Raw genomic sequence first — 25,217 nt, forward strand, 5'->3', positions numbered from 1 at the left:
TGACTGGGCCTACAAGAGCACTGACAGCTTTACGACCCTTGTGCCAAAGCAAGGAAAAGAATTCTGGGAAAAGAGTGCTGGCCTCAGTCCCAGACAAGCAGGTAGCTGTGTGTGTGTGTGTGTGTGTATGTGTGTGCGTGCGTGTGTGTGTGTGTGTGTGTGGTCAGGTAGTGTTTCACACAGGCTTGTTTGAATTTACAGGAAGACACTGAAAGCTGCTATCCAACCTCAGTTTGTTGTTTAGTATGATACCTGTGGGCATTTCATTTGAAAATTGGACAAAACTTTGAGAGCAAAACACAAGCAATGATAGCAAAGGTCTTTAAAATAAACATAAGTACATTCAACCCAGCCCTTGAATATCTTTCAAAGATTTCATGTCATAAACCTCACAAACTCAATAATATAGTTACTTCTTCATTGGAAGCACTCCTAGGTTTTTCTGGCTTCCATTGTGCAGTGAATTTCATTTGGTCCACACTTGAAACATGACAGTGGCTTTGAGTAAATTGTAAGGCCAAACTAGACTTGTGTGATGCACATTGCACCCAAATCAGGAAGCTGACTACAGCTGCCAAGCGAGGCTTCCAGGAGTCAAGGTTTACTGGTTTTTATTAACATTCTGGGAAACCAACTTGTGTTTAAACATGTTTATTAATATGAGTGCTTTGATGAAGACCTAGCCACAGAATATGTGAGGTTCCCTAGATTTAATATTTTGGAAAAAAAAATATTTATAATTCCTTTTCTCATTTGGACAGACACTTTTTTTGCATTAAAAAAAAAAAAAAAAAAAAAAAAAAAAAAAAAAAAAAAATTCTACTTCTTGTTATATTGAATGTATCTATTTCAGATTTGAAATTGGACAAACTTGCAAAGTCTGGGTTTAAAACAAAATGTCTAAAACTATTCTGCAAAATAATAATAATAATAATACAATAAATAAGTATTTTCTTACTCAGTAGTGATGTCCTGCTTTCCAGTCTATATAAATGTTTCATTTACAAGAATAAATACTTAATTCAAAGTTTTGTTGTTGTTGTTGTTGTTGTTTTTAGTTTAAATCAAAATAATTCACTTTCTTTCTTTCTTTTTTTTAAACTGTCAAAGACGTTTTACTTTTTTTCATTTCACTTCTCAAGTAAATATATGAAGAACAGTCAAGAACAGTAAAATCACTTTCTCACTGAAAGCACTCCTAGCAGTAGTCTAACACTGTGCACCTATACCTATAAGTTAAGTCTGTAAAACCTAAAATGTTGCTACCATATTTTCAACGGTGAAGTTCTGGCAACCACAGCTGCCGGTATTTTACCGTAAATGTCACAGGTTTTGTTTTACAGTGTGGTAAGTTATAAGCACACTGATTTCAGAAGTTGTGTAACAGTCATCCAATGCATTTCAAATGGAGGATTTTTGCAGCTTTTGTTATTGTGTTATTTTACAGGCTTTATTCAGGCAAGCTCCACAGGTGAGCCACATGAGGCTGAGACAACACAAAAACTGCTTTATTAATGACAGCAGATCGGTTTGGCCCTTCACCCCTGTCTGGAGGAGGAATACTAATAATGAAGACAGCTGTGCATTGTTCCCAAAGAGCATTACAGAGAGGAATAAAAAAGCCCTGTTAACATGAAGGATTAACATGCCTTTAAAATGCATTGCCAATGAAGACCTTTGATGGGATTTAGTTACTGTTTTGTTATGTTACTCTAGCTCTAGACTAAATATGAGCATGCATTTAACTCATCTCACTTCCACGAAAACACATTCACTATTTCTCATAATTAATAAAAAAAACAAAAACTCAGAATGATGCGAACCTGCAAAAATTAGATGTTAAATTACACAAATATCCTTCAAACATATCATCCCATTTTATTAACCAGTGTCTGCTGAACTGCGACGATCCAATTCTCATGACTTTAGATGTACCACATTAATTTCCGTACTTTTTTTAGGGAGTAATGCAGTATTGTAATGCATTACTTCTAAAAGTTACTTTCCCAACACTGATCTGCAAGAGCTCAGCCTACTGTGACTTTGAATGTTTTTTCACCGCTCAACCTTTACTAACCGGGTAATATTTAAGAGCAGATCTCCTCGAATGCACATGAAACGATGCATTGAATAATATAGGAGATGCTAACAGTGTTAATCTTAGAGAACAGAGAGAATAACTGCGTCTCCTCGAGCTGGCTCTTATGTAATCGTATTTGGGTAAAAACTGAGAGAGTGTGTCAGATTGATGCTTTCTCCTGGAAATTGATTCTTTTCTGAGGTGAAGCTGAATGTTCTTACCTCAAACGTCTGATTCAGAGCGGGGATAAAGAGATCAAACCAGTGTTACAGAACAATACAGACATCAGGAGTAATTGCCAGAGCGAGGATAGCGATCTAACCTGTCTCTCTCCGCTCCACACAGGTGACAGCTGATAGACTCGAAATCTGCATTTCAAAGACGCTCGGAGCGCAGGAACACGAGAGCCGCTTAACTCTGGCACACTTTCACAGCGCTCCACACTGATGCTCCGCAGATATTTATAAAACCCCTCCTCTGACATTATGCAATCGCTTAAAAGACAAGTTTCTGGGTGGAGAAGAAGGTGAGCGTTTTATTCTGACTGAACTTGCCACACACACAGATTTGCTGTGATCCTTCTGTGTGTGACGAGGGTTTATTCTGGATGAACACGGATCCGTCTGCACCTGTAGTGCTGGGAAGAGCTAGTTTAAACCTGATAGGAATCTTAGTGGATGTTCACACTGTAGAAAACCTGACAAATCTCCAGTTATATGTCCAGAAACACTCAAAGGTCAGAAGGTCACCTCAGAAGATTTGAGCTTCTCAGCTTCCTGTGGTGGACGTATATTGTTTTCTGGAAAACTAGGTGTGTTTTAAAATCGTTACGCTGGCATTCAAAAAAAAAAATTTGTTGTTAAATACCTAAAGTCTTTACATCAGACTTGTGTGCCTCTAGAAGCTTGTGTTCTGCAAGTGAATAGTGCATTATTGTTAATTCCAAAGAGGCACATAATCACTTTCACAGACGTTTACATTAACTGTTCCCTCCTGGTGGAATGACCTGCCCAACTCAATCAGAGCCACTGAGTCCTTAGCCATCTTCGAGAATCGGCTAAAACGATCTTTATTTGACCTTCTAACTCTAGCGGTCTCTATTCTAATTCTAAACTTTTAGACTTGCACGCTATTGATTTACTAACTGCGTGTTTTCTTAAAAAACACTAGCTTCTCTATTATTTTCTTTAAGCTAACTGAGACTTGTTCTAGCACATGCTTATTATTACTCTTTTGTTGATTTTGATGGCTTCCATTGTCCTCAAGTCAATCTGGATAAACTGTATTTATGACCAAATAAATGGTGCCTTGTGAGCAGAAAAGACTTCTGAAAAAATAAAAGAATAAAAAAGAAAAGTTGATGTTCATCTGTTTGCAAATCATAAAAGTTTAATTTTGAAGTTAGAAAAGTCATCTAGAAAGCTGTTTCTGTGGTTTAGAGTCAATAATGCTCTTCATGGACTGTTGAGGAAGATTTGAGTTCTGAAAGTTACAGTGTATTTACACTGTCCAAAGAACTCTGATCTCAAAAGATTTGATTCCTCCCCATTTGACTCCTTTGAATCAGCTCAGCTTGCAGAGTTGTTTAACCGCGGGAGGGCAGGTGATGCATGCGTTCAGGAGTGATTCTGCTCCAGGGATTTCTCTTCCCTGGTGTCTGTAAATGTTCTGGACTGATGTTTCTAATTAGAGACGAGTCCAAACGGGGTTCTCTGCCCTCAAGCCTGAAATAAGCACAGGTCTTTCTGAACACCGCCGTCTGCTCCTGCCGAGGTTTCAGCAGGCAGTAATTCAGAGGTGATGTGAGAAATTATAGTTTATGAGGCAGGAGGTCACAGCAGCCAAACACACGGCTAACTGGGACCACCGACAAACACACACTTTTCCACTCTTCTATCACACACTCTTTAGGGCTCCGCTGGGAAGATGTTTAGTGTGAGTGGCTCCCGTCCAGAAAGCCATCCCGCTGTGAACAAATCCAGGCGTATTTTAGTCGTATAGTTCACACAGTAATTCTTTAGGGAAGGATGTGCAGATGAATGCTGATATAAATATATATATATATATATTTTTTTTTTTTTCTTTTTTTACAATGCCTACGGAATCAATTAATGGGCAAATCAGTTCAGAAAAGCTTCGGTGTTGCTGTTAAGATCTATGAGACGTTAAGTTTCAGTGAATGGTCTGTATGGACTTGGAAAGGGTTTTACATTGTAAAAGTTGCAATTAAGTTTATTTTTTGTCCATATGTTGTAAACCACAACACATTTATAAACACCATTAAATTAAACCATAATTATGTTCAGTGTTATAACACCCTGAAAATAATAATAAAAAAATGCAATTAACACATTTAATTAAACATGAAAGACTGAAATTTTATTTTTTTTAGTAAAACATACTCCTATAATGATTGTATTATTTGCAACTTAGATTTGTAGTTGATATGTACATTAATTACTGTAGTTGTCAATGCATTATTTGTCATTTTCATTAAGCTTAGTTTAATTCAGTTGATGTTCTAAAATAACAAAAAAGAAACCTGAAATAAAAATTATTATAAGGAAAGCTGAGATGGATGTGTGTTTAAATGCCTTTGGAGAATTTTTTTTTGGAGATTTAGAAAAGTGGGCAAAAAAAAAAAAAAAAATCTGCTCTTATGGCCTGTACGTTTCAATAAATGGTTGTATGTGTGCATCTGTAATTGTGTAGATCCAGAGGACAGCAGAGAGGCAAGTGTGTGTGTGTGTGTTATAAAAAGTCCAAGTTTGAGTCTGAAGAGTGTGTTCCCCTCGTCCTCAGTGGTCTGAGTTGTGTTTTGGGAGTGAAGTTCATTTCTTTGCTGGAGTTTGAAGGTACTGAGTTTATCTGTGACCTACAGCTGGCGTCCTCGACGGCCAAACACTAACTCACACAAAGCTGAGCGCTCCGATCCCCTCGTGGAGATGAGGAAGCACTGGGCCGACTGCAGCGCTGGTGACAAACGTCCTTCTCCCCCACAGGCCTGTCAGACACAACCTCATTAAACACACAGACTACTTAACCTTCACTAAATCAGGGATTAACTTGCAGTGTCACTTTAATACTGCCATCTGTAATTTCCACAGGAAACAGAGTTAAATCACCTGTTTTCATATTATTGTCTATTTATATTATAAAAAATACTACAATTGTTTACTTATCAGTAAGCTTTTTTTTTTTGTTTGTTTGTTTTTACTTCAGTATATATATACTAAATATTGTAGAAATGTTATATTCTGTAAAGTTACTTTGCAATGATTTGTATCGTAAAAAGCACTAGAAAAATAAACTTGAATAAAATGTTATACAGTATAATGCACTTTACTATGGTATGGTTAAAGAAAAAAAATGTGTGTGTGTGTGTGTGTGTGCTTATTACCAATAACACAACATCGGTGAGTTCACACAGTGTGAATACACTCTGACACACATCAAATCAAACACATGAGTTAAAGACACCATGTGACATCGGTTTAATGGCCAATCACAGTCTCTGCTGGATCGGGGTTTCATGTCCGTTAAATTTGATCTTTCCACAGTCGCGGCTCTAATGCGCGTTACTTAAGGTGTGTTTCTCACGAGCGCACGGATCTTTAATAATGTCGACTGTAGTTGAATCTGACAGCCGAGAGCGAGAGTACTGTTCGTTAAACCGCGCTCCTCTGGCAGGCTAATCGTGAAGGTCAGAGGTCGTGGTGAGACAGTATAAGGGTCGGTTCTGATGAATCACTTACAGGTTTGTTTTAACCAGTGAACTGAGACTCTGATCTCTTTAGCATGGAGAGCTGGAGTCAGTGTGTGTGTGTGTGTTTAGAGGAGCATGAGGAGATAATGAGATGTCCTCCTCTCGCATCACCTGAAATATAAACCAGCTCTCTGTGAAAGATTTAAAGACCATCTCAGTGTGTGAGTGTGTGTGTGTGTCACAGGATGTAAAGCATTAAACCTCCTGCCTTGCTTGGTAAAATATTGCATGACAGAAAAGAACGTTCACAGGTATGAACAATCTCTCACACACACTGAGTTCAACAGGTGCTGAAGTTCACATTTCAACATTACATAAATTTTCAACATTCGGATCTCTCTGTATTCAGTTGTTGCAAACGTACAAAAGTTACTGTAAATGAGAAATTGCTGAAGACTAACTGACTAGTCAACCAACAACTGACTAGATTATTCAGATGTTAGTACGCATTGTTATTTTTATTTTACATGATCATGCTGACAGAGTGTTGAGCATAAGACACAGTTTTTGTTCGGGAAATTCGTTTCCTGAACCTCATCCCAAAAAATGCAGAATGTTTCCTGTGATAGGAACCTAACAGACCTATGATGGTTAGTTGGAATTACAGCCAAAAGCATCCAGACATATGTTATGAATGTCCCACCATAAATGTTGTATCTTTTAAATCAAAATGTTTTTTTGTTTGTTTTGTTGTTTTTTCATATTGTGATGTGCATTCGAGTAAAATTGATTATTGAAAAAGTAACAAATTCATAGGTTGTTTAATAGTTGTTGACCTTTCCAATCGCTACCATTTTGTTTATTTAAATGGGGAGTCATCTCAATTATCACCAGTAAAGTATGGAGTGCCACAAGGATCTGTCCTAGGTCCCCTTCTATTTTCAATATACATGTTGCACCTTGGTAATATTATTTGAAAATATGGGATTAGTTTCCACTGTAATGCTGATGATACTCAGCTATATATCTCAACGAGGCCAGATGAAACTTCTAAATTATCTAAGCTAACAGGGTGTGTCAAAAATAAAAAAAAAATCAGATGACAAACGATTTTCTCCTATTAAATAAGGCACACACACACATATATATATATATTGGACTAAAAAACAGTACACAGAATCTAGTAGACTACAGTTTGCAACTAGATGGTTGTACTGTTACTTCCTCTACAGTCAAAAATATAGGTGTTATATTAGACAGCAACTTTTCTTTTGAAAATAATATTTCTTATGTTACAAAAACAGCATTATCCCATCTTAGAAACATTGCTAAGCTACGAAATGCATTACCTGTTTCTGATGCAGAAAAGCTAGTTCATGCATTCATGACCTCTAGACTGGACTATTGTAATGCACTTCTAGGTGGTTGTCCTGCTTCTTCAATACTTCATACAGCCCACAAACTAACTATTCAAATGAATAGTTGCAAATTCCCACAGTAAAAAAAAAAAAAAAAAAAAAAAAAAGTCCTTTGTTTTAAAGTTTGATTTGATATTCCTCTCAGATGTACAGTAGCAGGAAATCAGCCAATCACGTCTCAGCTCTATAGAGTCATGAATAAATCAGCAGTCTGAGCCTAGAGGAGGTGAGTCGGCAGGGGGCGAGTCATGTGACGTCCAGCTCTAACCAATGAAAACTGTGACGGTTTTAGGGATTCGAGCCGATCATCCTGCATCTGTTCCCACTCACTCCTGTCTGTCTGTCTGTTTCTCTCTGACTGTATCTGTCCCTCATACACTGCCAAATCTCACACAACCCTCTGTCTGTCTGTCTCTCACATCTGAAGGTGTTTATCTGCTTATATGGCCACATTTCATGAACTTCTATTGTTTTTGTATTAAGTTAATTTTGTACATTACAGCCTAACTAAATCAAACACCTTAAGAACACTTGTCATTAAAAAAAATATATATATATAAAAATCATGCTGTTTTGTATGTCAAGAAACTAATAAAAAATTAATAAATACCAAAAATAATAATAATAATAATAATAATAATAATAATAATAATAATTTATTTTACTGTAAATGCTAAACAAAAACAGCGAGGATCTTTCAAATGTGGTTCAGATGGATCAAATCCAAACACAATGTGACATTCTGGCCAGTTACAGAGAGAGAGAGAGAGAGAGAGAGAGAGAGAGAGGTTAAACTAGCTCAAGGGTTTAGTTGAACTCCACTGAGCAGTAAACACACACACACACACACACACACACATGCTGCTCTGTATGACAGCCAGTAACTGATGGTTCCTTTTTCTGTGTGTTTCCTCTTTAATAATCGTGTGAATACACACAGATATCCCCACAATGCAGGTGTGAAATGAAAGAGTATTAACTTCTGCCGCTCTCTTCTTCTTTACTCTCCAAGACATGTCAGCAAACCCTAGAGGATAAACTGATCAAATAAAAGAAACATCCCAATTATTAGAACTAAGACATTATTACGGTGTGGCAGCCTGATGTCTTAAGGTAACTGAGTATTTTATGTTTTAGTTTGTGAAAACAAATGTTGAATTTCTCAGGTAACAGCAACATGCAATAATAAAAATAAATAAATAAATAAAATGTTTGCTGGAGTATGTAACAGTCCTCCAAAGAGGAAACATGTGTGTGTGTGTGTGTGTGTCAGAGAGATAAAGAGATGCCCTATAATACTCTCTCTCTCCCTCTCTCTCTCTCTATCTCTCTCTCCCTCTCTCTCTCTCTATCTCTCTCTCTCTCTCTCCCTCTCTCTCTCTCTCTCTCTCTCTCTCTCTCTCTCTCTCTCTCTCTCTCTCTCTCTCTCTCTGGTTGAGTGTGGACAATAGTCTCAGCAGTGGCCCCTGATTGCCTCTTTTCACATGTTAATGAGCATCTCTGCGTTCCTCCTCTTTCTCAAATTTGCACACATTATACAGCAAACACAGAAAAGGAAAACCTACGGCTTTTTTTATTCAGCGAACTGACATGTAAATGCGAGAGTAAGTGTTGTCCTCCGCTGCTCTGATCGGCAGCTAATTGTAGCCGTCAATTGTATAAGATGCTCTTTTACTTCAACACAAGGCCGGATCAAACACAATCAACTCTCCCGCCTGGTTAAGAGATGGGGGGGGGGGGTCGCATCACACGTTTGAATAGAAATATTTGTTGATTTGCTCATCATCGACAGAGATCTGAACACTACCTGTCTGAACGTGACCGGAGAGAAAGACAGACAGACACCTCACACATATTCACAGTTCCTCACTTTATTGCATTTATACTTGACAGTTCTTAATAGATTATTAAGGGCACAAATATTTACTCAGATTCAAATTTATTCAGTATTTATGCAAATATAGGACGAGGCATCCAATTGGTTTCATGCTGTTATATTGTGTATTTTTGAATGACTGGTGAGTAATTGGCCAATCAGCATCCAGGAGTGGGAGGATCTGTTTTATAATGCACTTTTATATTGTTTACTCATCACATATGATGACATTTGACGTTGCATTTGATTGTGATTCATTTGTCTTATCTAATGTAAAGCCATATGCTCTTCCTCACAGCAGATTTTGGAATAGAAACAGAAAAATGTGAAGAATCACTCACACACACGTACACACACACGTACATACACACACACACACACACACACACACACACGTCTCTGATCCGGCGTACACTTCCTCAAGAAGGCCGAATCCTGCAGGAGAAACTCACGTTTTATTGCATAGGATAAATTAAATTTCACACCCCTTCGAAGTTTATAGAGTTACATAGAGGCAGTTTTTTACAAGATTCTTATGCAAATGTGCGTCGAGATTAGAGATATAACAATTATTCCAGTTTGTGATAAATTATTCATTTAACAACCGTCAATTATTAATTCCACAGAAACAATAAGCTGTTTCTGTAGGCAGAGCTTCCTATTTTAACAGACCTTTACCTTTCTCTCTCTCTCTCTCTTTTTCTCTCGCTCTGTGAACTCTGTTAATGTCAGAATTAATCATGAATGTTTTCCGTTTCCTTCTCCGTCTCAAAAAGCCAGAGCATCAAAATAGTTAAAAATATGTCGTCGCACTGCTACTCCATCCTCACTGGAGACCTGACCTCTTTACCGAGAGATGCTCAGAATCATTTCTCTCTCTTCGCCGAGCGTCTCTCGTTCGATGTGTGCAAATGAAGAGAGTCTGCTAATAATCAGATCACTAGTGTTCAGAGTCCTTCCTCTGCACAGAACAAGTGCTACGTGTGGAAATCAATAGCTATTTGATGCATACGCATCTGTATCTGCGCAGTCGGTAGCCCAGCGTGCTCCTGTATACAGTAGACAACAGCTCAGTTCATCTGTTTGAGAAACTTTGAGATCACTCTCTCTGCTAACTCTGCACTGTAACTGTCCATCAATCTGCCGTGCTTCTCCTTTTCTTTTCTTTTGTCTGTGCGTGTGAGATACGCTCGGCCTGTACAGCTGTCACTCACATTAAAATGCATCTGTGAATGGAACAGGTTTGTTGGGTAAATGCATAATTAATAAGTACAGATGAGAAATCACTACCGCATGTAATGCATGTGCATGCTGTGTTTGCACAGAGGTGGATCTGTGAGGAGTCGGACAGGCTTTTTGGCTGGCGATGTACACACACACATGAAGATGTGATAATTATGATAATGAAATACACTGTTGTGTGTGAGGCAGTGTGCTTTAAATTGACTACCAAAATTAACTAGCAACACAGGACAGAGACCCCAGCAGTTCATACAGGAAAATGACATGTATACTGATGAAGAAAAAAAAAACAAATATGTAGAAAATATTTTCACTTAGAAATTGGTAGTAAATTTCACAGATTATTTCAAAGCAATAGCAAATAATGCATTGGTTACATGTGAAATATCCAAGTGTTTTTTTTTTTTTTTTTTTTGTTTTTTTTTACTGTGCACTTGTATCCCCCCCCCCCCCCCAAAAAAAAATAAATAAATAAATAAAAATAATAAATTAACGTGTTTTTTTTTTTTTAAGTGCACTTGTATTTTCCCCCCCAAAAATAAAAATAATAAATTAACATGTTTTAAAATCCAAACTGCTGCCGTTCATTTTAATTATTTGTATGAATTATTTTTAAATGCATGATGTCATATTCAGTTTTCTCGTATCCTTATCGTTACTCATTTTACAGGGATTTGCTTGAATGAGACATTTTTCATTTACAATAATAAGTACATTATAATCATAAGTTATAATGCACCACTGGCAATGATCATTCAGAGAAAACCCCCCAAAATCCTTTAGATGCACAATGTTTCGGAGCTGAACGTGTGACAGGGCAGAACTGAAGGAGAGGGTGTAACAGGAGCGAGCGCAGAGAGGGGGCGTCTGTCTCCTCCACTAAATGAACACATTCATGAACCAGGAGGGTCACTGTCTGTCTCACACAACACTTAACAACATGTCAAATACTGCTTAGAAACACATGCAACAATATCATACATGTGCAAATGATAGATAGATAGATAGATAGATAGATAGATAGATAGATAGATAGATAGATAGATAGATAGATAGATAGATAGATAGATAGATAGATAGATAGATAGATAGATAGATAGATAGATAGATAATTGTCAAAAAACATGCTTAATGTGATGGCATAAAAATAAGCTGATTTAGTCTTTAGTCAAAAATCTGATTTAATTTGATTGAATCAACCTGATTATATCAGTGGACATCAAATCAAGTAGAAATTCATTATTCATTATTGTGTGACTGATTTGTGTCACTCACCCCACAGGGATACAGCAGAGAGCACACCCTCACAATTTAATACAATATGACATATTATAATATGATAACAATAATAACCATCATTATTAAATCGTTTGTATTTGTATTTTATTTTTTAGTGCACAAATACATACCTGACTGATTGAAGATCGCAGGAGTCTGATGCTGAACAAAAGCATCAATCAGTGCAGATGGCAGGAGACTGATGTCTTCATTATCCTCACAAATACTGAGAGAACAGAAAGTGTCTTATAAAGCCCCGTCGTCCTCTGAAGACTTCAGCACTAACGCGTAAAACACAGTAGAAGACAAGTAACAATAACAGTGAAAGAATGCAGAGAGAGAGAGAGAGAGAGAGAGAGAGACGGGGAGCGCGTTCACGCCCTGAAATGCGTCGGAATCCCTCAGAAAACTCATCGAAAAAGCATTTTTTTTTTTTTTTTTTGGACTGAGAATTATGAAAAAAGATCATGACATGCGCTTAAACCCCATTGTGCTGCATTGCCTGCCTCAAGTGTATTTTTTTTTAAGTCTGAGATCCGCGTTCTCACCTGTGCACCTGCAGACTCACCTGTCACAGGAGCGCGCGCGCGCTCCCCGCTTCTCCTCCTCAGATTCGTCTTTATGATTGCTCCCTCCTTTATTTCTCCTACAGTCGTGTTTGTCGCCGGAGCTGAAGACAGGAAGCGCAACCGTTCCTGAACTTTCTTCAAACGTTATTCATGTCTTCGCTATAAAGGTGCCTGATGCTCTCTCTCTCTGCATGTGTGTGTGTGTGTGTGTGTGCGCGCGCGCTCATAACACACACACACGTTTGGCTCTATTATCCCTCCCTGTGCTGATAGGTGGCGTGTGTTTCTCTCTCTCTCTCGAAAAGAAAGGAGGAAAACAGTGTCATTCGAGGCGTGTGAGCGCGTCAGTCCGAGCGCAGGTTTGAGTCCTGGAGTGTGTGAGAGGATCAGTCAGGAATAACGCGCCTCTGTTTCTCAGGCTTTATTCTGGACCCAGACACTATAACACACACAACACACACTCCTGCAGCCGAGACCACAAGGTAAGACACACTCTTTTACCGAGCGGCATCTTTAAAATAGTCCTAATGCGAGATAAAGCCGCTTTCTCGCTGCTGGAATCAGGATGCTCTTAGATAAACTCAAACACAAAGGTGTGTGTGTTTTTTCCTCTCACCTTCACGTTTACCTGTGCAGGTGCGCTGAGCGACAGGACCAACTTATTCGAAACAGACGGTTTATTTTAGAAAAGAAACCAGAGCTGTGTTTGCTTCCAATAACCATTTTTTTAAATGCAAACATTTTGTTTTCTCTAATGTTGCAATGTGTGAGGTCAGTGATAGAGACAATCATGCCACATCGCTACAAATTCAGCTGTAAATACATCGATTTTATTGAGCTTTTTTTAACAAATACAATTTTAACACGCAGTCACTATATATATATATATATATATATATATATATATATATATATATATATATATATATATATATATATAAAGTTTGCTCAGAAAATAAAAATGCAAAGTAAAGGTATTTATTCATTTTTGATCATGAATGATTATATCTGTATGCGTTTTATTTCATTATCAAACACTGTGTATTTATTTATTCAAACATGCAGATACATATTATAAAGATCAAATATTTTCAAAGTGTTCAAATACTGCGCCTTCGCTAATACATGAAGAGCTCAAACACTCAGAAAGTCAAAGAAAAAAAAAAAAGCAATATATCTCTGATACACGTGTGGTTTATTCCAGATAATAACTATTTAAATGTTAATGCTCATTATATCTAATGCGTTAAGTAATGTGTTCTCATTTTATTATTTCACGATTATATCTTAAAATAAACAACAGAAAAATTCGGCGATCTATAGCTATTTGGAAGCTCTCCCAAAAAAATGCAGTAGACAAATAAAACAGAACCAGCTATTAAAGTGTCTTTCTAGACACGAAACATGTCAAATGTAAATCCAGCCTCTGTTCCTTGAGACTAGCTGTTATTTCTCTTCTCGGGACACACATGCACTGTGGAACTGCTTCTGTAGGTGTCTAAAAGTCATAATGCATGCGTGTCCCGTGCAATCTCCCCTGATCAGATGCATGGACAGCGGATGATCTGTGTCTTTGACTCATTCCGGTGTTTTTCTGTGTCTCTCTGTTGTGTGCTCGGGCTGATGGGATGCCAGAGGGAGCGGTTCACCCTGCTGCTGTGTTTGCTCGGGTCTGAGTCCATGCAAACTGCCATCTGATCCACGTTTATCAATGCGGGAGCTGATCATGGCGGATGGCCCCCGGTGTAAGAGGCGAAAACAAGCCAACCCGCGGAGGAAAAACGGTAAGAGCGGCTTGGGAAAGTGTCCTGGCGCGGTGCGTAAACGAACGCGTGACGCGGGACGCAGAGAGAGGAGACCGGACAGATCAGAGTCCAGCTGGGGGCACGTTTAGAAGAGCACACGTAGAAATCGGACTGAACAGGCGTGATGTAAATAAAGGCCATGTAGCGGAGCTTCTCCTTTCTGTATTTTCGCGCAAGTTTGGAAATGAAAGTTGTGCGTGATTCTCAAGAGCGTGAAGCGCGTTGTGAACACGTTAGTTTCCCGTGGATTCGTTTGTTTCAGAAGCTGCTGACCGCTCAGAGACACCGACTGGACAGTCCCAGTGCAGTATTTCATTCATTCTCAGATGCATGAGTAAGAGGTGCTCGTGCTTGTTGTGTTTTTGTGTGGAGCTCTGTTAGTCGCAATGTCACACAAGTGTCTGGGAAACACAGTTGTGCATTAATGCAGCGCGCGTGCTGATTGCGAAGAACAGAAGATTTGATTTTATAAACTTGTTCTGCTTTCAAGGATGTTTTAGAACAGTGTTTTGCATTTTAAGGGGAGCTGTTCTGGCGTTTTACACGCACATACACACTACAGTGTTTTATATGAACTAAACACACCAGGCGACGGGTCAGGTTTCCTCTGAAATTGTGCTGGGTTTTGTTGTTTTAATTGTGCCCGAGTGCTGGGTGTGTTGGTTCGGATGCCGCGCGCACGGTTGAGTTTTTAATTCTTCTGCTTCACGAGGATTAAACGCTGAGAGCAGATCAGTTCCATCTTCCTCTTTCCTTTATGAAATGTTTCATATCGATCCGCTAAAAATCAATACGAGTATGAGAGTCTTTTCACCCTCACGAGTGTCTTCTAGCACTGAAGTTTAAAAAGGCGTAATTCTGTCCTCCCACTACTTTTGGGTCTGACTAATAATGCATTTCATAAAATCTAATGAAATGCTGTGTTACAGTCCATGCATGTGCGTTTTTTAATACAACGTGTGAGTGATTTGCATAAAAATAACGGTACTGAAATATTCATATGCAATGTCAGTTTTGTGTTTATTATTTGTGGAGCTCGTGAACGCGTTTATGTGTGCATGAAAATGCTAAATTAATTGTTTGGGTAGAAATAAAAATGCACCAGTGAAAAAAAAAAAAAAAGCATCTTGATATGAAGTGACAGTCGTTTTAAAATGAGGACACAGATGAAATATTCAGTGATTCTGGAAGACTGTAGATTGTGACTGTAAATGTGTTATGTTCTCACACACCTGATGGATTCAGCGTGTCCAGGTGAACTCAGGTGTGCTAAGACATTTAACATTGGTGCATGCTTCAAAAAAAAAATATATTAGATAACCAAACTTAATTTTTTTTTACATGCACCCTTTAGATATGTTTTTGCATATTATATGAAGATAATCAAATCCAGCCAGTGTGGTGTTTTATCACTCTAATTCGTGTTCAGTTTTGCACGGTTTGAAAGTGCTGTATTTTCTGTAGGAAAGGAAACTTTTAGTTGAGTCAGATTCATTGCAAACATCTTGCTCGTGCTCTCTGATGAGCTCAAGCCCAAAGCGTGGAGGGACTGAGATGTGTGAAGAGAAGAGTTTGTCTGTGGGATCGCAGAAGAGAACGCTGCTGTCTTTCTCCTTGTGTTAAACGCTCCTGCAGTCTGTGAATGTTCAGTGCAGTCAATCAGAGTGGCTCGTGAGCCTTTATTTTACATGCACTATTTTTACAAAATATCTGTAGTGTGCGAGGAGCAGATCTGATGTCAGGGGTCACGCGGAAAGTCTTTTCTGTTTGTCGTGCGTGCATGCACAGGAAGTCTTTCACAAATTCACTGCTCTGAAATCACAGGAAGAGCCCTTTTCCTCCCGAGCAGTTGACGGCCGTGGGGTGCCCCAAGATGCAGATTTTCACAGGTTTCCTGCAGCACAAAGACGTGCTCCTCGTGGTGCATTCAGCCAGATTGATTACATCATTTCAGGTTTGGAAAAGCTCCTGCGTGGCGAGGAGAAGCCTCTGTGTTTGATTATGGCAGCTGAGCCGTCGTTGCTGAATTAGGAGGGGGACGATTCTTTCGCTCAGGCTCTTTCATCCCCAACAATGGCAGATTCCGCCCCGTCTAAACTGTTTCTGCGCCCCCTTTATGCCGCACGGCCCCTCCTCTGCCTCCTGTGTTTGGGAGCCGCTCACAGCTGATTGTCAGCTCTAATGCGTGTCATTCACATGTGCTTCAGGTGAACCGAGCGTGAGCGTGCACCTTCTCTTCCCCTGCGCGGAGGGAAACTCCTGAGCTTCTCAGAGTTTAGGTTACACCGCGACGAGCGAAGACAGAGTTTTAGAGGAAGAGGAGGATGGCGTTGGTCTCCTGAGACATTTCTGAGCTCGTTTCTGCACTCTCGTGTGTGTGATTTGTACTTGATTATATTATCTATGCTCTTTATATGTTGTGTAAGAGGGACTCTGTGTTGTGGGCCAGTAATTGAAGACCTTTGAGGGTAAAAAACACCAGTTTTTGCTTTTAATCATGTTCAGGGCAGAGTTGGTTGTGGTGCATTAGTCTGTCTCTGTCATTTCAGGATTTTGTATTTTTTGGAAGATTATTTTAGCACTGACTTGAAATGTCTTTAGTGCATGGAAGAATCTCTCGGGTTGTGTACGACACATTAAGGAATAATTGTTACATTTAATTGTTAATTGTTACAAGTGTCGTTTTTAAAGGAGATGGCAATATTTAATCAATTCAGAATGAACAACCTTTAATATCAAAATAATATCCTTTAATTAATAATTTTATAAAGAAATCCTTAATTAAGAATAATCTTAAATGTGCATTTTTAGCCAGTTTTCTTGTCTCAACTTTTTTTTTCCCCCCTTGAATATGCATCCCTAAAATATACCCACTGATGCGCCTGTCAATCACAAACATGCTCCGCCCCTTGTGTTTGTTTATGGAATATTTGATCTAATTTGATAATGTGGTCTTCCACCGATACGGTCTCTCTGCTCCGCTGAACACATTATAGATCCACATATTTCTCCATGGACAAGAAACTGTGGATTCTAAACGCATGGGTTTTATTCATGTCAGAGTAATTATTTCATGCGGCTACATTAAGATATGCCGTTGCATGTCATTTTTAAGGTCCTTTCAGTTCCTTGAGGTGACGAACTCATGATTTCACTTTGCACTGCTCCCAGTTGTATTTTATGGTTGTGTTTCTTCTGCGATGGCGTCTCTGAAGATATTTTGGCCTGTCGGAGCGAGGGGGAGTCAGACCCAGAGCTCTGTGGAAATGCCTTAGGTGTGACTTCACTTTCACTCACATCAGCGCTGACCCGACTGCCTTTCATATCACATCCACCGCGTCTCCACCGGTAAACATCCCCCGAGGGCCGAACAAAGAACACAGCCCTTTCTCCTTAATCACAACCCAGCCCTCTCTCTCTCTCTCTCTCTCTCTCTGCCAGCATGCAGCATTTGCATTCAGCTTCAGAAAGGCGCGCATAAAAAGGGGGAAGAGCGACAGAAGAGAGAGAGAAAAAAAAAAAAACAGAGAATAAAGGCAGAAGAGGGTGGGTGTCGAGAGCAAAATAACTGAGGTGTTTGTGAATGTTTGTTGGGCCTCCCCTGGTTACAGCCCTTATATAGACCCACACACACACACACACACACACACAGATAGTGTTACGCAGCGACATGTTTGCTCTATTCATGGCTGCACACTTTCACACTTAAGAGAAAATCATCTGTGTGAGCCACGGCTGCTTTAAGACGCAAGAATAGTTTGGAACAGGTGTGTGTGTGTGTGTGTGTGTGTGTGTGTGTGTGTGTTTAGATCATTTAATTTTGGCATGATCTTTAGTTTAGCAAGCCTGCAGAAATCAGACTGTAAGTGCATTTGTCAAGGCATTTTTTGTTTGTTTCTACAGCTGGATCTCACATGTGCAGTCCATAGAGCTGGACTTACTGAACATGGGAAATTATTTAATAGATAGCTGATAATAAAAAAAAAAAAAAAAAAAAAATATATATATATATATTATATAAAAAAAATATATATTTTTTTTTATAAAATAATAATAATAATAATCTTTTTTGTGTTTAATTTATGTAAAATGATATTACATATAAATGTCAGTATTTTAGTTTATTTTTATAGTTAGTCATTTTTTTATGTTGCTGGGCAGCTGTTTTTTTCTAAACATTTTTTTTATTTTTAATATTCAGACATGAAGAGGATGCACATGCAGATCTTGTGCACACACTGAAGGTGTTGATCTGGATTGGAGCAGATTATTTATTCTCTCAGAGAGAATCCCACAAACTCTTTTCTCCTTCAGAACTTCAGCCGAGAGATTCTCAGACGGCTGGATTTATCCACATTCACTTCAGCAAACACCTTTGGACTCGGTGAGACAGAGTTAGCTCACTAAAGAAGTTCGCTAAACCTTTACCGTCTGCTGTCAGAGCATCGTGCTCGCAACGCCAGTGTCACTGGTTCAATTCTGCACACACTGATAAAAAGAATGACTTACATGCAGTACACTTCAGAAAAAGACTTAGTTGTTGTTATTGTTGTTGAAAACACTTGAGATATGAATGAATATTAATCTCATCTGTGATTTCTCTTTTCTGTGCTGGTGAACATATGTAAGCTTCTTCAGGTGCGTATGAATATTATCTCCTAACAGTACAGCAAAAAAACATACAGCTATAAAATGCAGCTCAGATCATTTGATATTTGGAGGATCTGATGAGAAGTGTTTGAGTTTATATCAAGAGCAATGCCTTGGGAAATCCTAACACAGTTTGAGACCTAGCTGAGTGCTTTCTTCTGTTTAGATAGCGATATTTCATCTCTGTGTTGTCTAAAAGGATATTAAACAGATCTCTCTGGTGATTGTTCTGTCATTGTAGTCTGATGTAGATGCTGAAACTCTGCTCATTTTGGAGGAAGTGATGTCGTGTATTCACAGTTTCTCTGAGAGCTCAGGTTTTGTTGCTGGATGAAGTTTCTTTCGACTGTGCTGATCGTGAAGTGTTTGTTTAATGTCCAGTGTATGTGGGAGTGACATAACTTCATAGTTCACGTGCTTATTTTTTAATGTGAGGAGGATTGCATGGAGAAAGCGTGCATCCAAGCTGAAGCTGTAGATCTGAATCGCTCAAGTATTGAATCTGCAGTTTCACAGTTTCTAATAAACCTACAAGCTAACAGACAAGTGATCGCTGTTTTATTTGGGCATCAAAGCCAGTTTTACTTTCAGTTTGGAGCCTGGACAACACTATCCCTACAGACACACGTCATATGAAGCTCTCTGTCCGTCCGTCGCTCCGGTCGGCCGTGTGTTCGCGTGTGCTTCTGGTTTCCACGTATGGTGTGATGCATCAGACTCGACGCTCCTGGAGAAATATCACGGCTCATTTCAGATCCATTGTCTCTGTTTGTGCATCATAATAATGTGTGGAAGATTTTGCATGAAAGAGAAAAAAACAGCATCTCAGGTGTCAACATGTTCATTTGCGAGAGGAGTGCTGGTGTGACTGGCACCCGTGTGCTGCTCAGGTGTGAAACACGCGTGTCGTCATCTGGACACGCTGCCGTGCCGAGCTGTATAAATTAGCCTTCTGGAGAAGAAAGAAAGATCCAGATGAAGAAACGGATAACATTTGCATCATTCTTTCTCCAAAGATGATTTCAAGAGTCTGATATTTGTGATATTTAAAAATTAGTCCCACAAATTGTACTCAGAGGTTTTAAATATGTATATGCATATATTTAACATGTTACATTCCTACAATAATAATATTTAAATAATGAATTAATTCATTTGTTTGTTATATATTGATTTATTTGTTTATATATAGATAGATAGATAGATAGATAGATAGATAGATAGATAGATAGATAGATAGATAGATAGATAGATTTGCCCTGTTTATATCCACAAGTATAGTATATATTCCTTACATAAACTCTCTCTTTCAAGAATTGACTGTATAAAGACATCTCACACACACACACGCACACACACACACACACACACACACACACACACAGAGGCTGTTCTCTCTTTGATGATTGTCGGTTTTCTTCTGGCAAGGTCAGGCAATCAATAAGAGATGTGAAGATATCTGATCATGACATCAGGAACCCAACACACACACACACACACACACACACACTCTCTCTCCTCCATATTTCAGTTCATTTATTTTCATAGCAGAGTTGAAGATGATTAAACCATCATATCAGCCCTCATGTGTTTCTGAGTGTTCAGAAAAGCAGAAGTCCGTGTGTGTGAGATGTTTGATGTGTGAGGTTCTGACGTCGGTTCTGTATTTAGTGTTTTAATCATCTCACCATCAGCTCGGATCAGGAAATTGTTGAAATTGCCGTGTTGGCTTGTTGCTTTAACCTTAGGTAAAAGTGTGCCAAGGAGACACACACACACACACACACACTGGTTTCCCTCGTCCAGAAGGCTGCGTGTGTGTTGTGGTTAATGGACTCTGACTGCAGATAAAGCCTCGTTCTTCAGCGTCTCGCCGCTGTCACACACACACGTCAAACAAACACCTCCTCAGGTAGAGCTGAGCTAATCATACAGACAGCGTGTCCTCAGCCTTTCCACAGGACGAGCCCCGCGGCGGCACTTCACCTGCCCCTGTGTGTGTGTGTGTGTGTGTGTGTGTGTGTGTGCTTTCAGTCGCTCGGTGCATCACAGAAGTTAACCTGCACTGTTAATGCTTTATAACTCACACCTGGTGTAATCAACTCAGACGAGCTATGAAATGAAGACGGGTTGCAGTTCATTCGGTGTTTGATGAGAAATGTTTGAGTTTCCATCTCTTGCTTGTGTGGAAATGTGAAGCTTCTCTGTTTCTGACAGGAGGAGCGTCAGATGATCGGCTTGATCTCTAGAAACAGTTGAGCCGTATTGGTGCCTTTTCTTTCCTGTGTGAATGAGACGCTCGCCGACGCTGAGATTTGATGGTTTGTGTAAGTTGTTTCTGAGTGTCTTTAGCTCTGCTTGGAGCAGTCACACTTCACAAACGTTATCAGTGCTCATGATTAGTGAAGGGACGGCCGGTGAAAGCGTTTCTCTCAGTAATTAAAGTCATGAAATATTCATCTCTGCCTTTTCTGAGAGGAGTGGGCAGTTCTGTTACAATAGCAGACAGTCTCGTTTGCAATTAGCACACACACACACATACACAGTCTTTTTAACCTTGTGTGTGTATGTGTGTGTGTGTGTGTGTGAGTTCCCTGTCCGACGCAGAGGTTACCTTTTCCCGACGGTGCCAAATCGACTTGACGTAAGTGTTCATCAGTCGCAGGACTCGGCCCTGGAGGTATTTGCATCAAATCAACTCAGTCAAGCTACGAGAAGCTGACAGCAGAGAGACAGACAGCCAGAGTGTGTGTGTGTGTGTGTGCGGGTGTTTGGGGTCAGCGTGTGTGTGCAGAGGTGTGAGAGCTGCACACACGTCAGGTCGCTGGGTGTAAACTGAAGAACACGCACACTTCGTTCTGTGTCTCTATAAAGAGGTTTACTTTCATTTCACACAGGGTCGTGAGAGAGTGTGTGACTGCGGTTTGATTCATGTGTCGCGTGTGTTTCAGAGTTTATCATCTGGAGCCAAAATTACATTTTCATCAAGGACGCATTCAATTGATCAAAAGTTTTTGAACTTGGAAAATATTTCTATTTAAAATAAAAGCTGTTCTTTTCAACTTTCTGTTCATCTGTGAATCCTGACAAATAAAAAGCGTCACAGTTTCCTCAAAAATATTGAGCAGCACGACTGTGTTCAACACTGATGATAATCAGAAATGTTTCTTGAGCAGTAAATCATCATATTATTCTGATTTCTGAAGATCATGTGACACTGAAGACTGGAGGAATGATGCTGGAAATAATTTATTTTTATATGCACGGTACAATCATCTTAATTTAAATAATATAGTTATGAAGATGAAACAGAGGGAAATGTTTAGTGGTGAATAATTGTTTATGGCATCTTTAGATTTCAATTCTGCAGCTCTGTACAATCAATATACAGAACAGATTATGGGATTTAGATATTGGCTCCAATGGTTAACAATAGTTTTTAGTGTGTGTGTGTGTGTGTGTGTGTGTGGATATTTACTGTCAGGTATTTCATCTGTCTTGACAAAACACACACACACACACACACACACACAATGCATAGCACTTACCTTTGTATTACAGTACAGCAGTGAGCGTCTGTTAGGTCTCTTTTCTCTTTGGTCGAATGAAAGATGAAAGGTTTGTGTTTGACTACTGCACAAGTATTTTCTGGAATATTGTTGAGTTCAGCTTCAGAGAGCACAGATAAGTCCTGAAGTGTTGAAAGTTTTAGTGAATATCTGCTCCAGTTCTGTCTCTGGCACACTACAAAGCCCAAATACTCGGCAAGTTCATCGTGAAAATGCTTCAGATCCTCCAAGAGGAGGAAAGAGGAGAGAGAGAAGCGCCTTCGTGTGTGGCTTTATTACACTTGTATTCATCTCTCACATGTGTTTCGTCTCAGGTGCAGCTCACCTGAACATTAACCACTTCAAGAGTCACATTACTCCGGGTTAGACGAGTCTAAAGCTCAGACGCAGAGCGTGTGTCCGTGTCGATCGCAGAAATAAAAGAAGAGAAACCTGTTCAATCCTGAAGAACACAGTCAGATCCACTGCGGCACACACAGAGTTAACCCAATTAAACAATTTGCAAACAGATAAAGTCAGTCAGTCAGTCTAAGACTTGTTTTTGATTTTTTTTGTGCAATGCAAAACAATTAGTAAATTACAGCACATAAAAACTGTTCTCTGACGGTATTTATGCAATCAACATAACCAAGAAACAAAACAATTTAATGTGGAAAAATCATCATTCATCTGCAATATAATTGCCGCTTTTCCTCGTGTACACGGCGGTTAATTAAAATTGTGATTAAATCCATCTCTGCCGACTAAGATGTCTTTCCCCAAACAGGTGGTACGGAATTTAAAAGTAAAGAGAAAAGCATAATTAGCATTGGAAATTGAGAAATTGCCTGCAAGAATCGGTGTTAATTTCATTCTCTGATGAGGTGATTTATAACGGCGGCTCAGACGAGACTCATCCGCGCCTCTCCCAGCATGCACTGTGAATGTGTTTGCTAAATATTTGAAGTGTTTTAAGGCAGAGAGCTGCACAGTTACTGCGGAGCTGGAGCTCGACTCTTCTCACACACAATCAAGAGAATGTTTATCTGCTGTCTTCAGCGAGGAGACCGTGATAAAGCCACCGCGCTTCCTAAGACGAGCAGATCCAGCATGTGTCTGGAGAACACACCGATACACTTTCATCTGAACTCTCTCCGCTCTAATTACTCAAGATCTCGTCAGATGGGAACGCTGATTACACACACACACACACACACGAGAGCTCCGTCCAGTTCTTACTTGAGCTGCTGATCTTGTGCAGCAGAAAGTATTCGGACACTTAAAATGCTGAAATGTCAAAATACAGACTTGCGTTGTTAATCAACTGATGCATTCATGCATTTCTTTACAACTAATAGCCTATAGTTATTTAAACAAACTAAAAATACAAATAAAAAAATGGTGTACAATTTATTTTGAAACTATTTTCACTCAGAAATCTCTTGTAAACTGCACAAATAATTATGAAGAATTGGCAAGTAATGTAATGAATTAAATGTGAAATTTAAAAGTAAAAAGACTGACATAGTACCTACTCCAAAAATGCATTAGCACTTCTAACTTGTTTGTTTGTGTTTTACATTGTGCACATAAAATTATATGAAAATTATTTTTAATTTAGAAATTGCTAGTGATTTTCACTATACAGTGTACACTGGAATACAATGCACTCAAAATCAATATTACATTTGACAATTAATTGTATCATTGAATTAAATGTGATTTTTTAAGTATGAAAACTGAAATAGCATTTAGTAAAAAATAGTAAAATATTAAGTTTTGTATCGAGTACAGTGACATCATTTTTAAGCGTGACTCAAGTGACTGAATACTTTTTGGATTCACTGTAAATCATGTTATATAATGCCTGTATGTTTAGGAATGGATATAAACTCATCAGTACACTTATTTAGTGAGTGGAATTTGTATTGTTTTATTGGTAATACAAAATGTCAGAGTAGAAAGAAAACAACAGTTACACACGTTAGCATTTTCAATCTTTAATTTCTCGCCCAGAGAGTTTCCTAACACACACACACACACACACACACACGCTCGGTCACAGAAGCGTTTGCAGCCGTGTGACACATTGCTGCAGTTTTCTTGGGGTGTCAGGGTGTGTTTGTAGTGCTGTGTGTTTGCTGTGTTCTGAGAGTCAAGGTGCTGCTTCTGTTCAGCATGTCAAACGTAGCCCACACACACCTCCTTATCTCCAAAGACCCCAAACACACACACACACACACACACACACTTCCCAGGATTTCCCTTTATTATGATTTCATCCTATTCCTCTTGGAGTCACTCGACTGCTTGGGTTGTGTGTGATCTGACAGGTATTCCAGAGCGTAGTGACCCTTTACAAGCCCAACATACTGCAGCTGTCACACACACACACACACACACACACACTGCATGTTCTGCATCGGTTTAGTTTAGTATTGAGATGATTTGTTGTAGCGTATAATAGGAGCCCTGTGTTTTGCATGTGAATATGTTTTAATTCAGTGATTATTTAAGCAATATTTGTAGATCACTGTCTATCACTGAGATTGCAGGGATGTTTTTATTTTTATTTTTTTTTATTGCACAGGTTGCCAGTTATCCAGATCCAGACCATGAATTGGTTTCGTCTGTGAATCACTTCTTATTAATTGATATAATTACGAACATTTCTCCGTGTGAAATAATTGACTTGTCTTTACAGTGCCAAGGCTTTGCATGACAAGCTGAGGTGAATATATTTACACAATCAATCGCGAGGAAGCTATTTAACTCAATGTGTGGATCCCCATGCATAGAAAATAAGACACTGATTGTCGAGACAATAGTGAAGTGTTTTATATGCACAGAATGTGAATCTGTGTTCTGCTTTAATCTAACGCTGCATTGATTAAATAAATAATAATAATAATACAAATAAAAATAAAAATAATGCACAGATTCTAAAGCAGCAATCTTCAATATTTTTACAATTTATGTATATTTTTTTTTCTTTTTTTTTTACAAGGCACTGCTTAATAGTTGTTGTTAATATTATGTCTTCCA

At 38.9% G+C, this 25,217-nt stretch overlaps 1 protein-coding gene and 1 long non-coding RNA gene across 5 annotated transcripts in view; one reads left to right on the forward strand and one right to left on the reverse strand.

Annotated features, from left to right (window-relative positions):
• Nucleotides 1-4,437: 4,437 nt before the first annotated feature.
• On the reverse strand, nt 4,438-12,377 carry LOC127959393 (uncharacterized). 2 transcript variants are annotated; one of them, XR_008154257.1, is made up of 3 exons: nt 12,169-12,377; nt 11,732-11,881; nt 4,438-5,084 (listed from the first exon to the last, which is right to left on the reverse strand). It is a non-coding gene; the product is annotated as an uncharacterized LOC127959393 (long non-coding RNA). The 2 variants fall into 2 exon arrangements; XR_008154256.1 differs by lacking the exon at nt 12,169-12,377 and having other exon boundaries at nt 11,732-12,087.
• zeb2b (zinc finger E-box binding homeobox 2b) overlaps nt 12,352-25,217 on the forward strand; it is a 65,843-nt gene continuing 52,977 nt past the window's right edge. For all 3 annotated transcript variants that reach the window (XM_052558554.1, XM_052558556.1, XM_052558555.1), the window contains exons 1-2: nt 12,352-12,651; nt 13,805-13,953. In XM_052558554.1, the coding sequence (XP_052414514.1) occupies nt 13,881-13,953 (73 nt within the window). In that variant the 5' untranslated portion in view covers nt 12,352-12,651; nt 13,805-13,880. The remainder of the gene's footprint in view (nt 12,652-13,804; nt 13,954-25,217) is intronic.

The sequence above is a fragment of the Carassius gibelio genome, chromosome B6 (assembly GCF_023724105.1).
Source record: "Carassius gibelio isolate Cgi1373 ecotype wild population from Czech Republic chromosome B6, carGib1.2-hapl.c, whole genome shotgun sequence".
Taxonomy (NCBI): Eukaryota; Metazoa; Chordata; class Actinopteri; order Cypriniformes; family Cyprinidae; genus Carassius; species Carassius gibelio.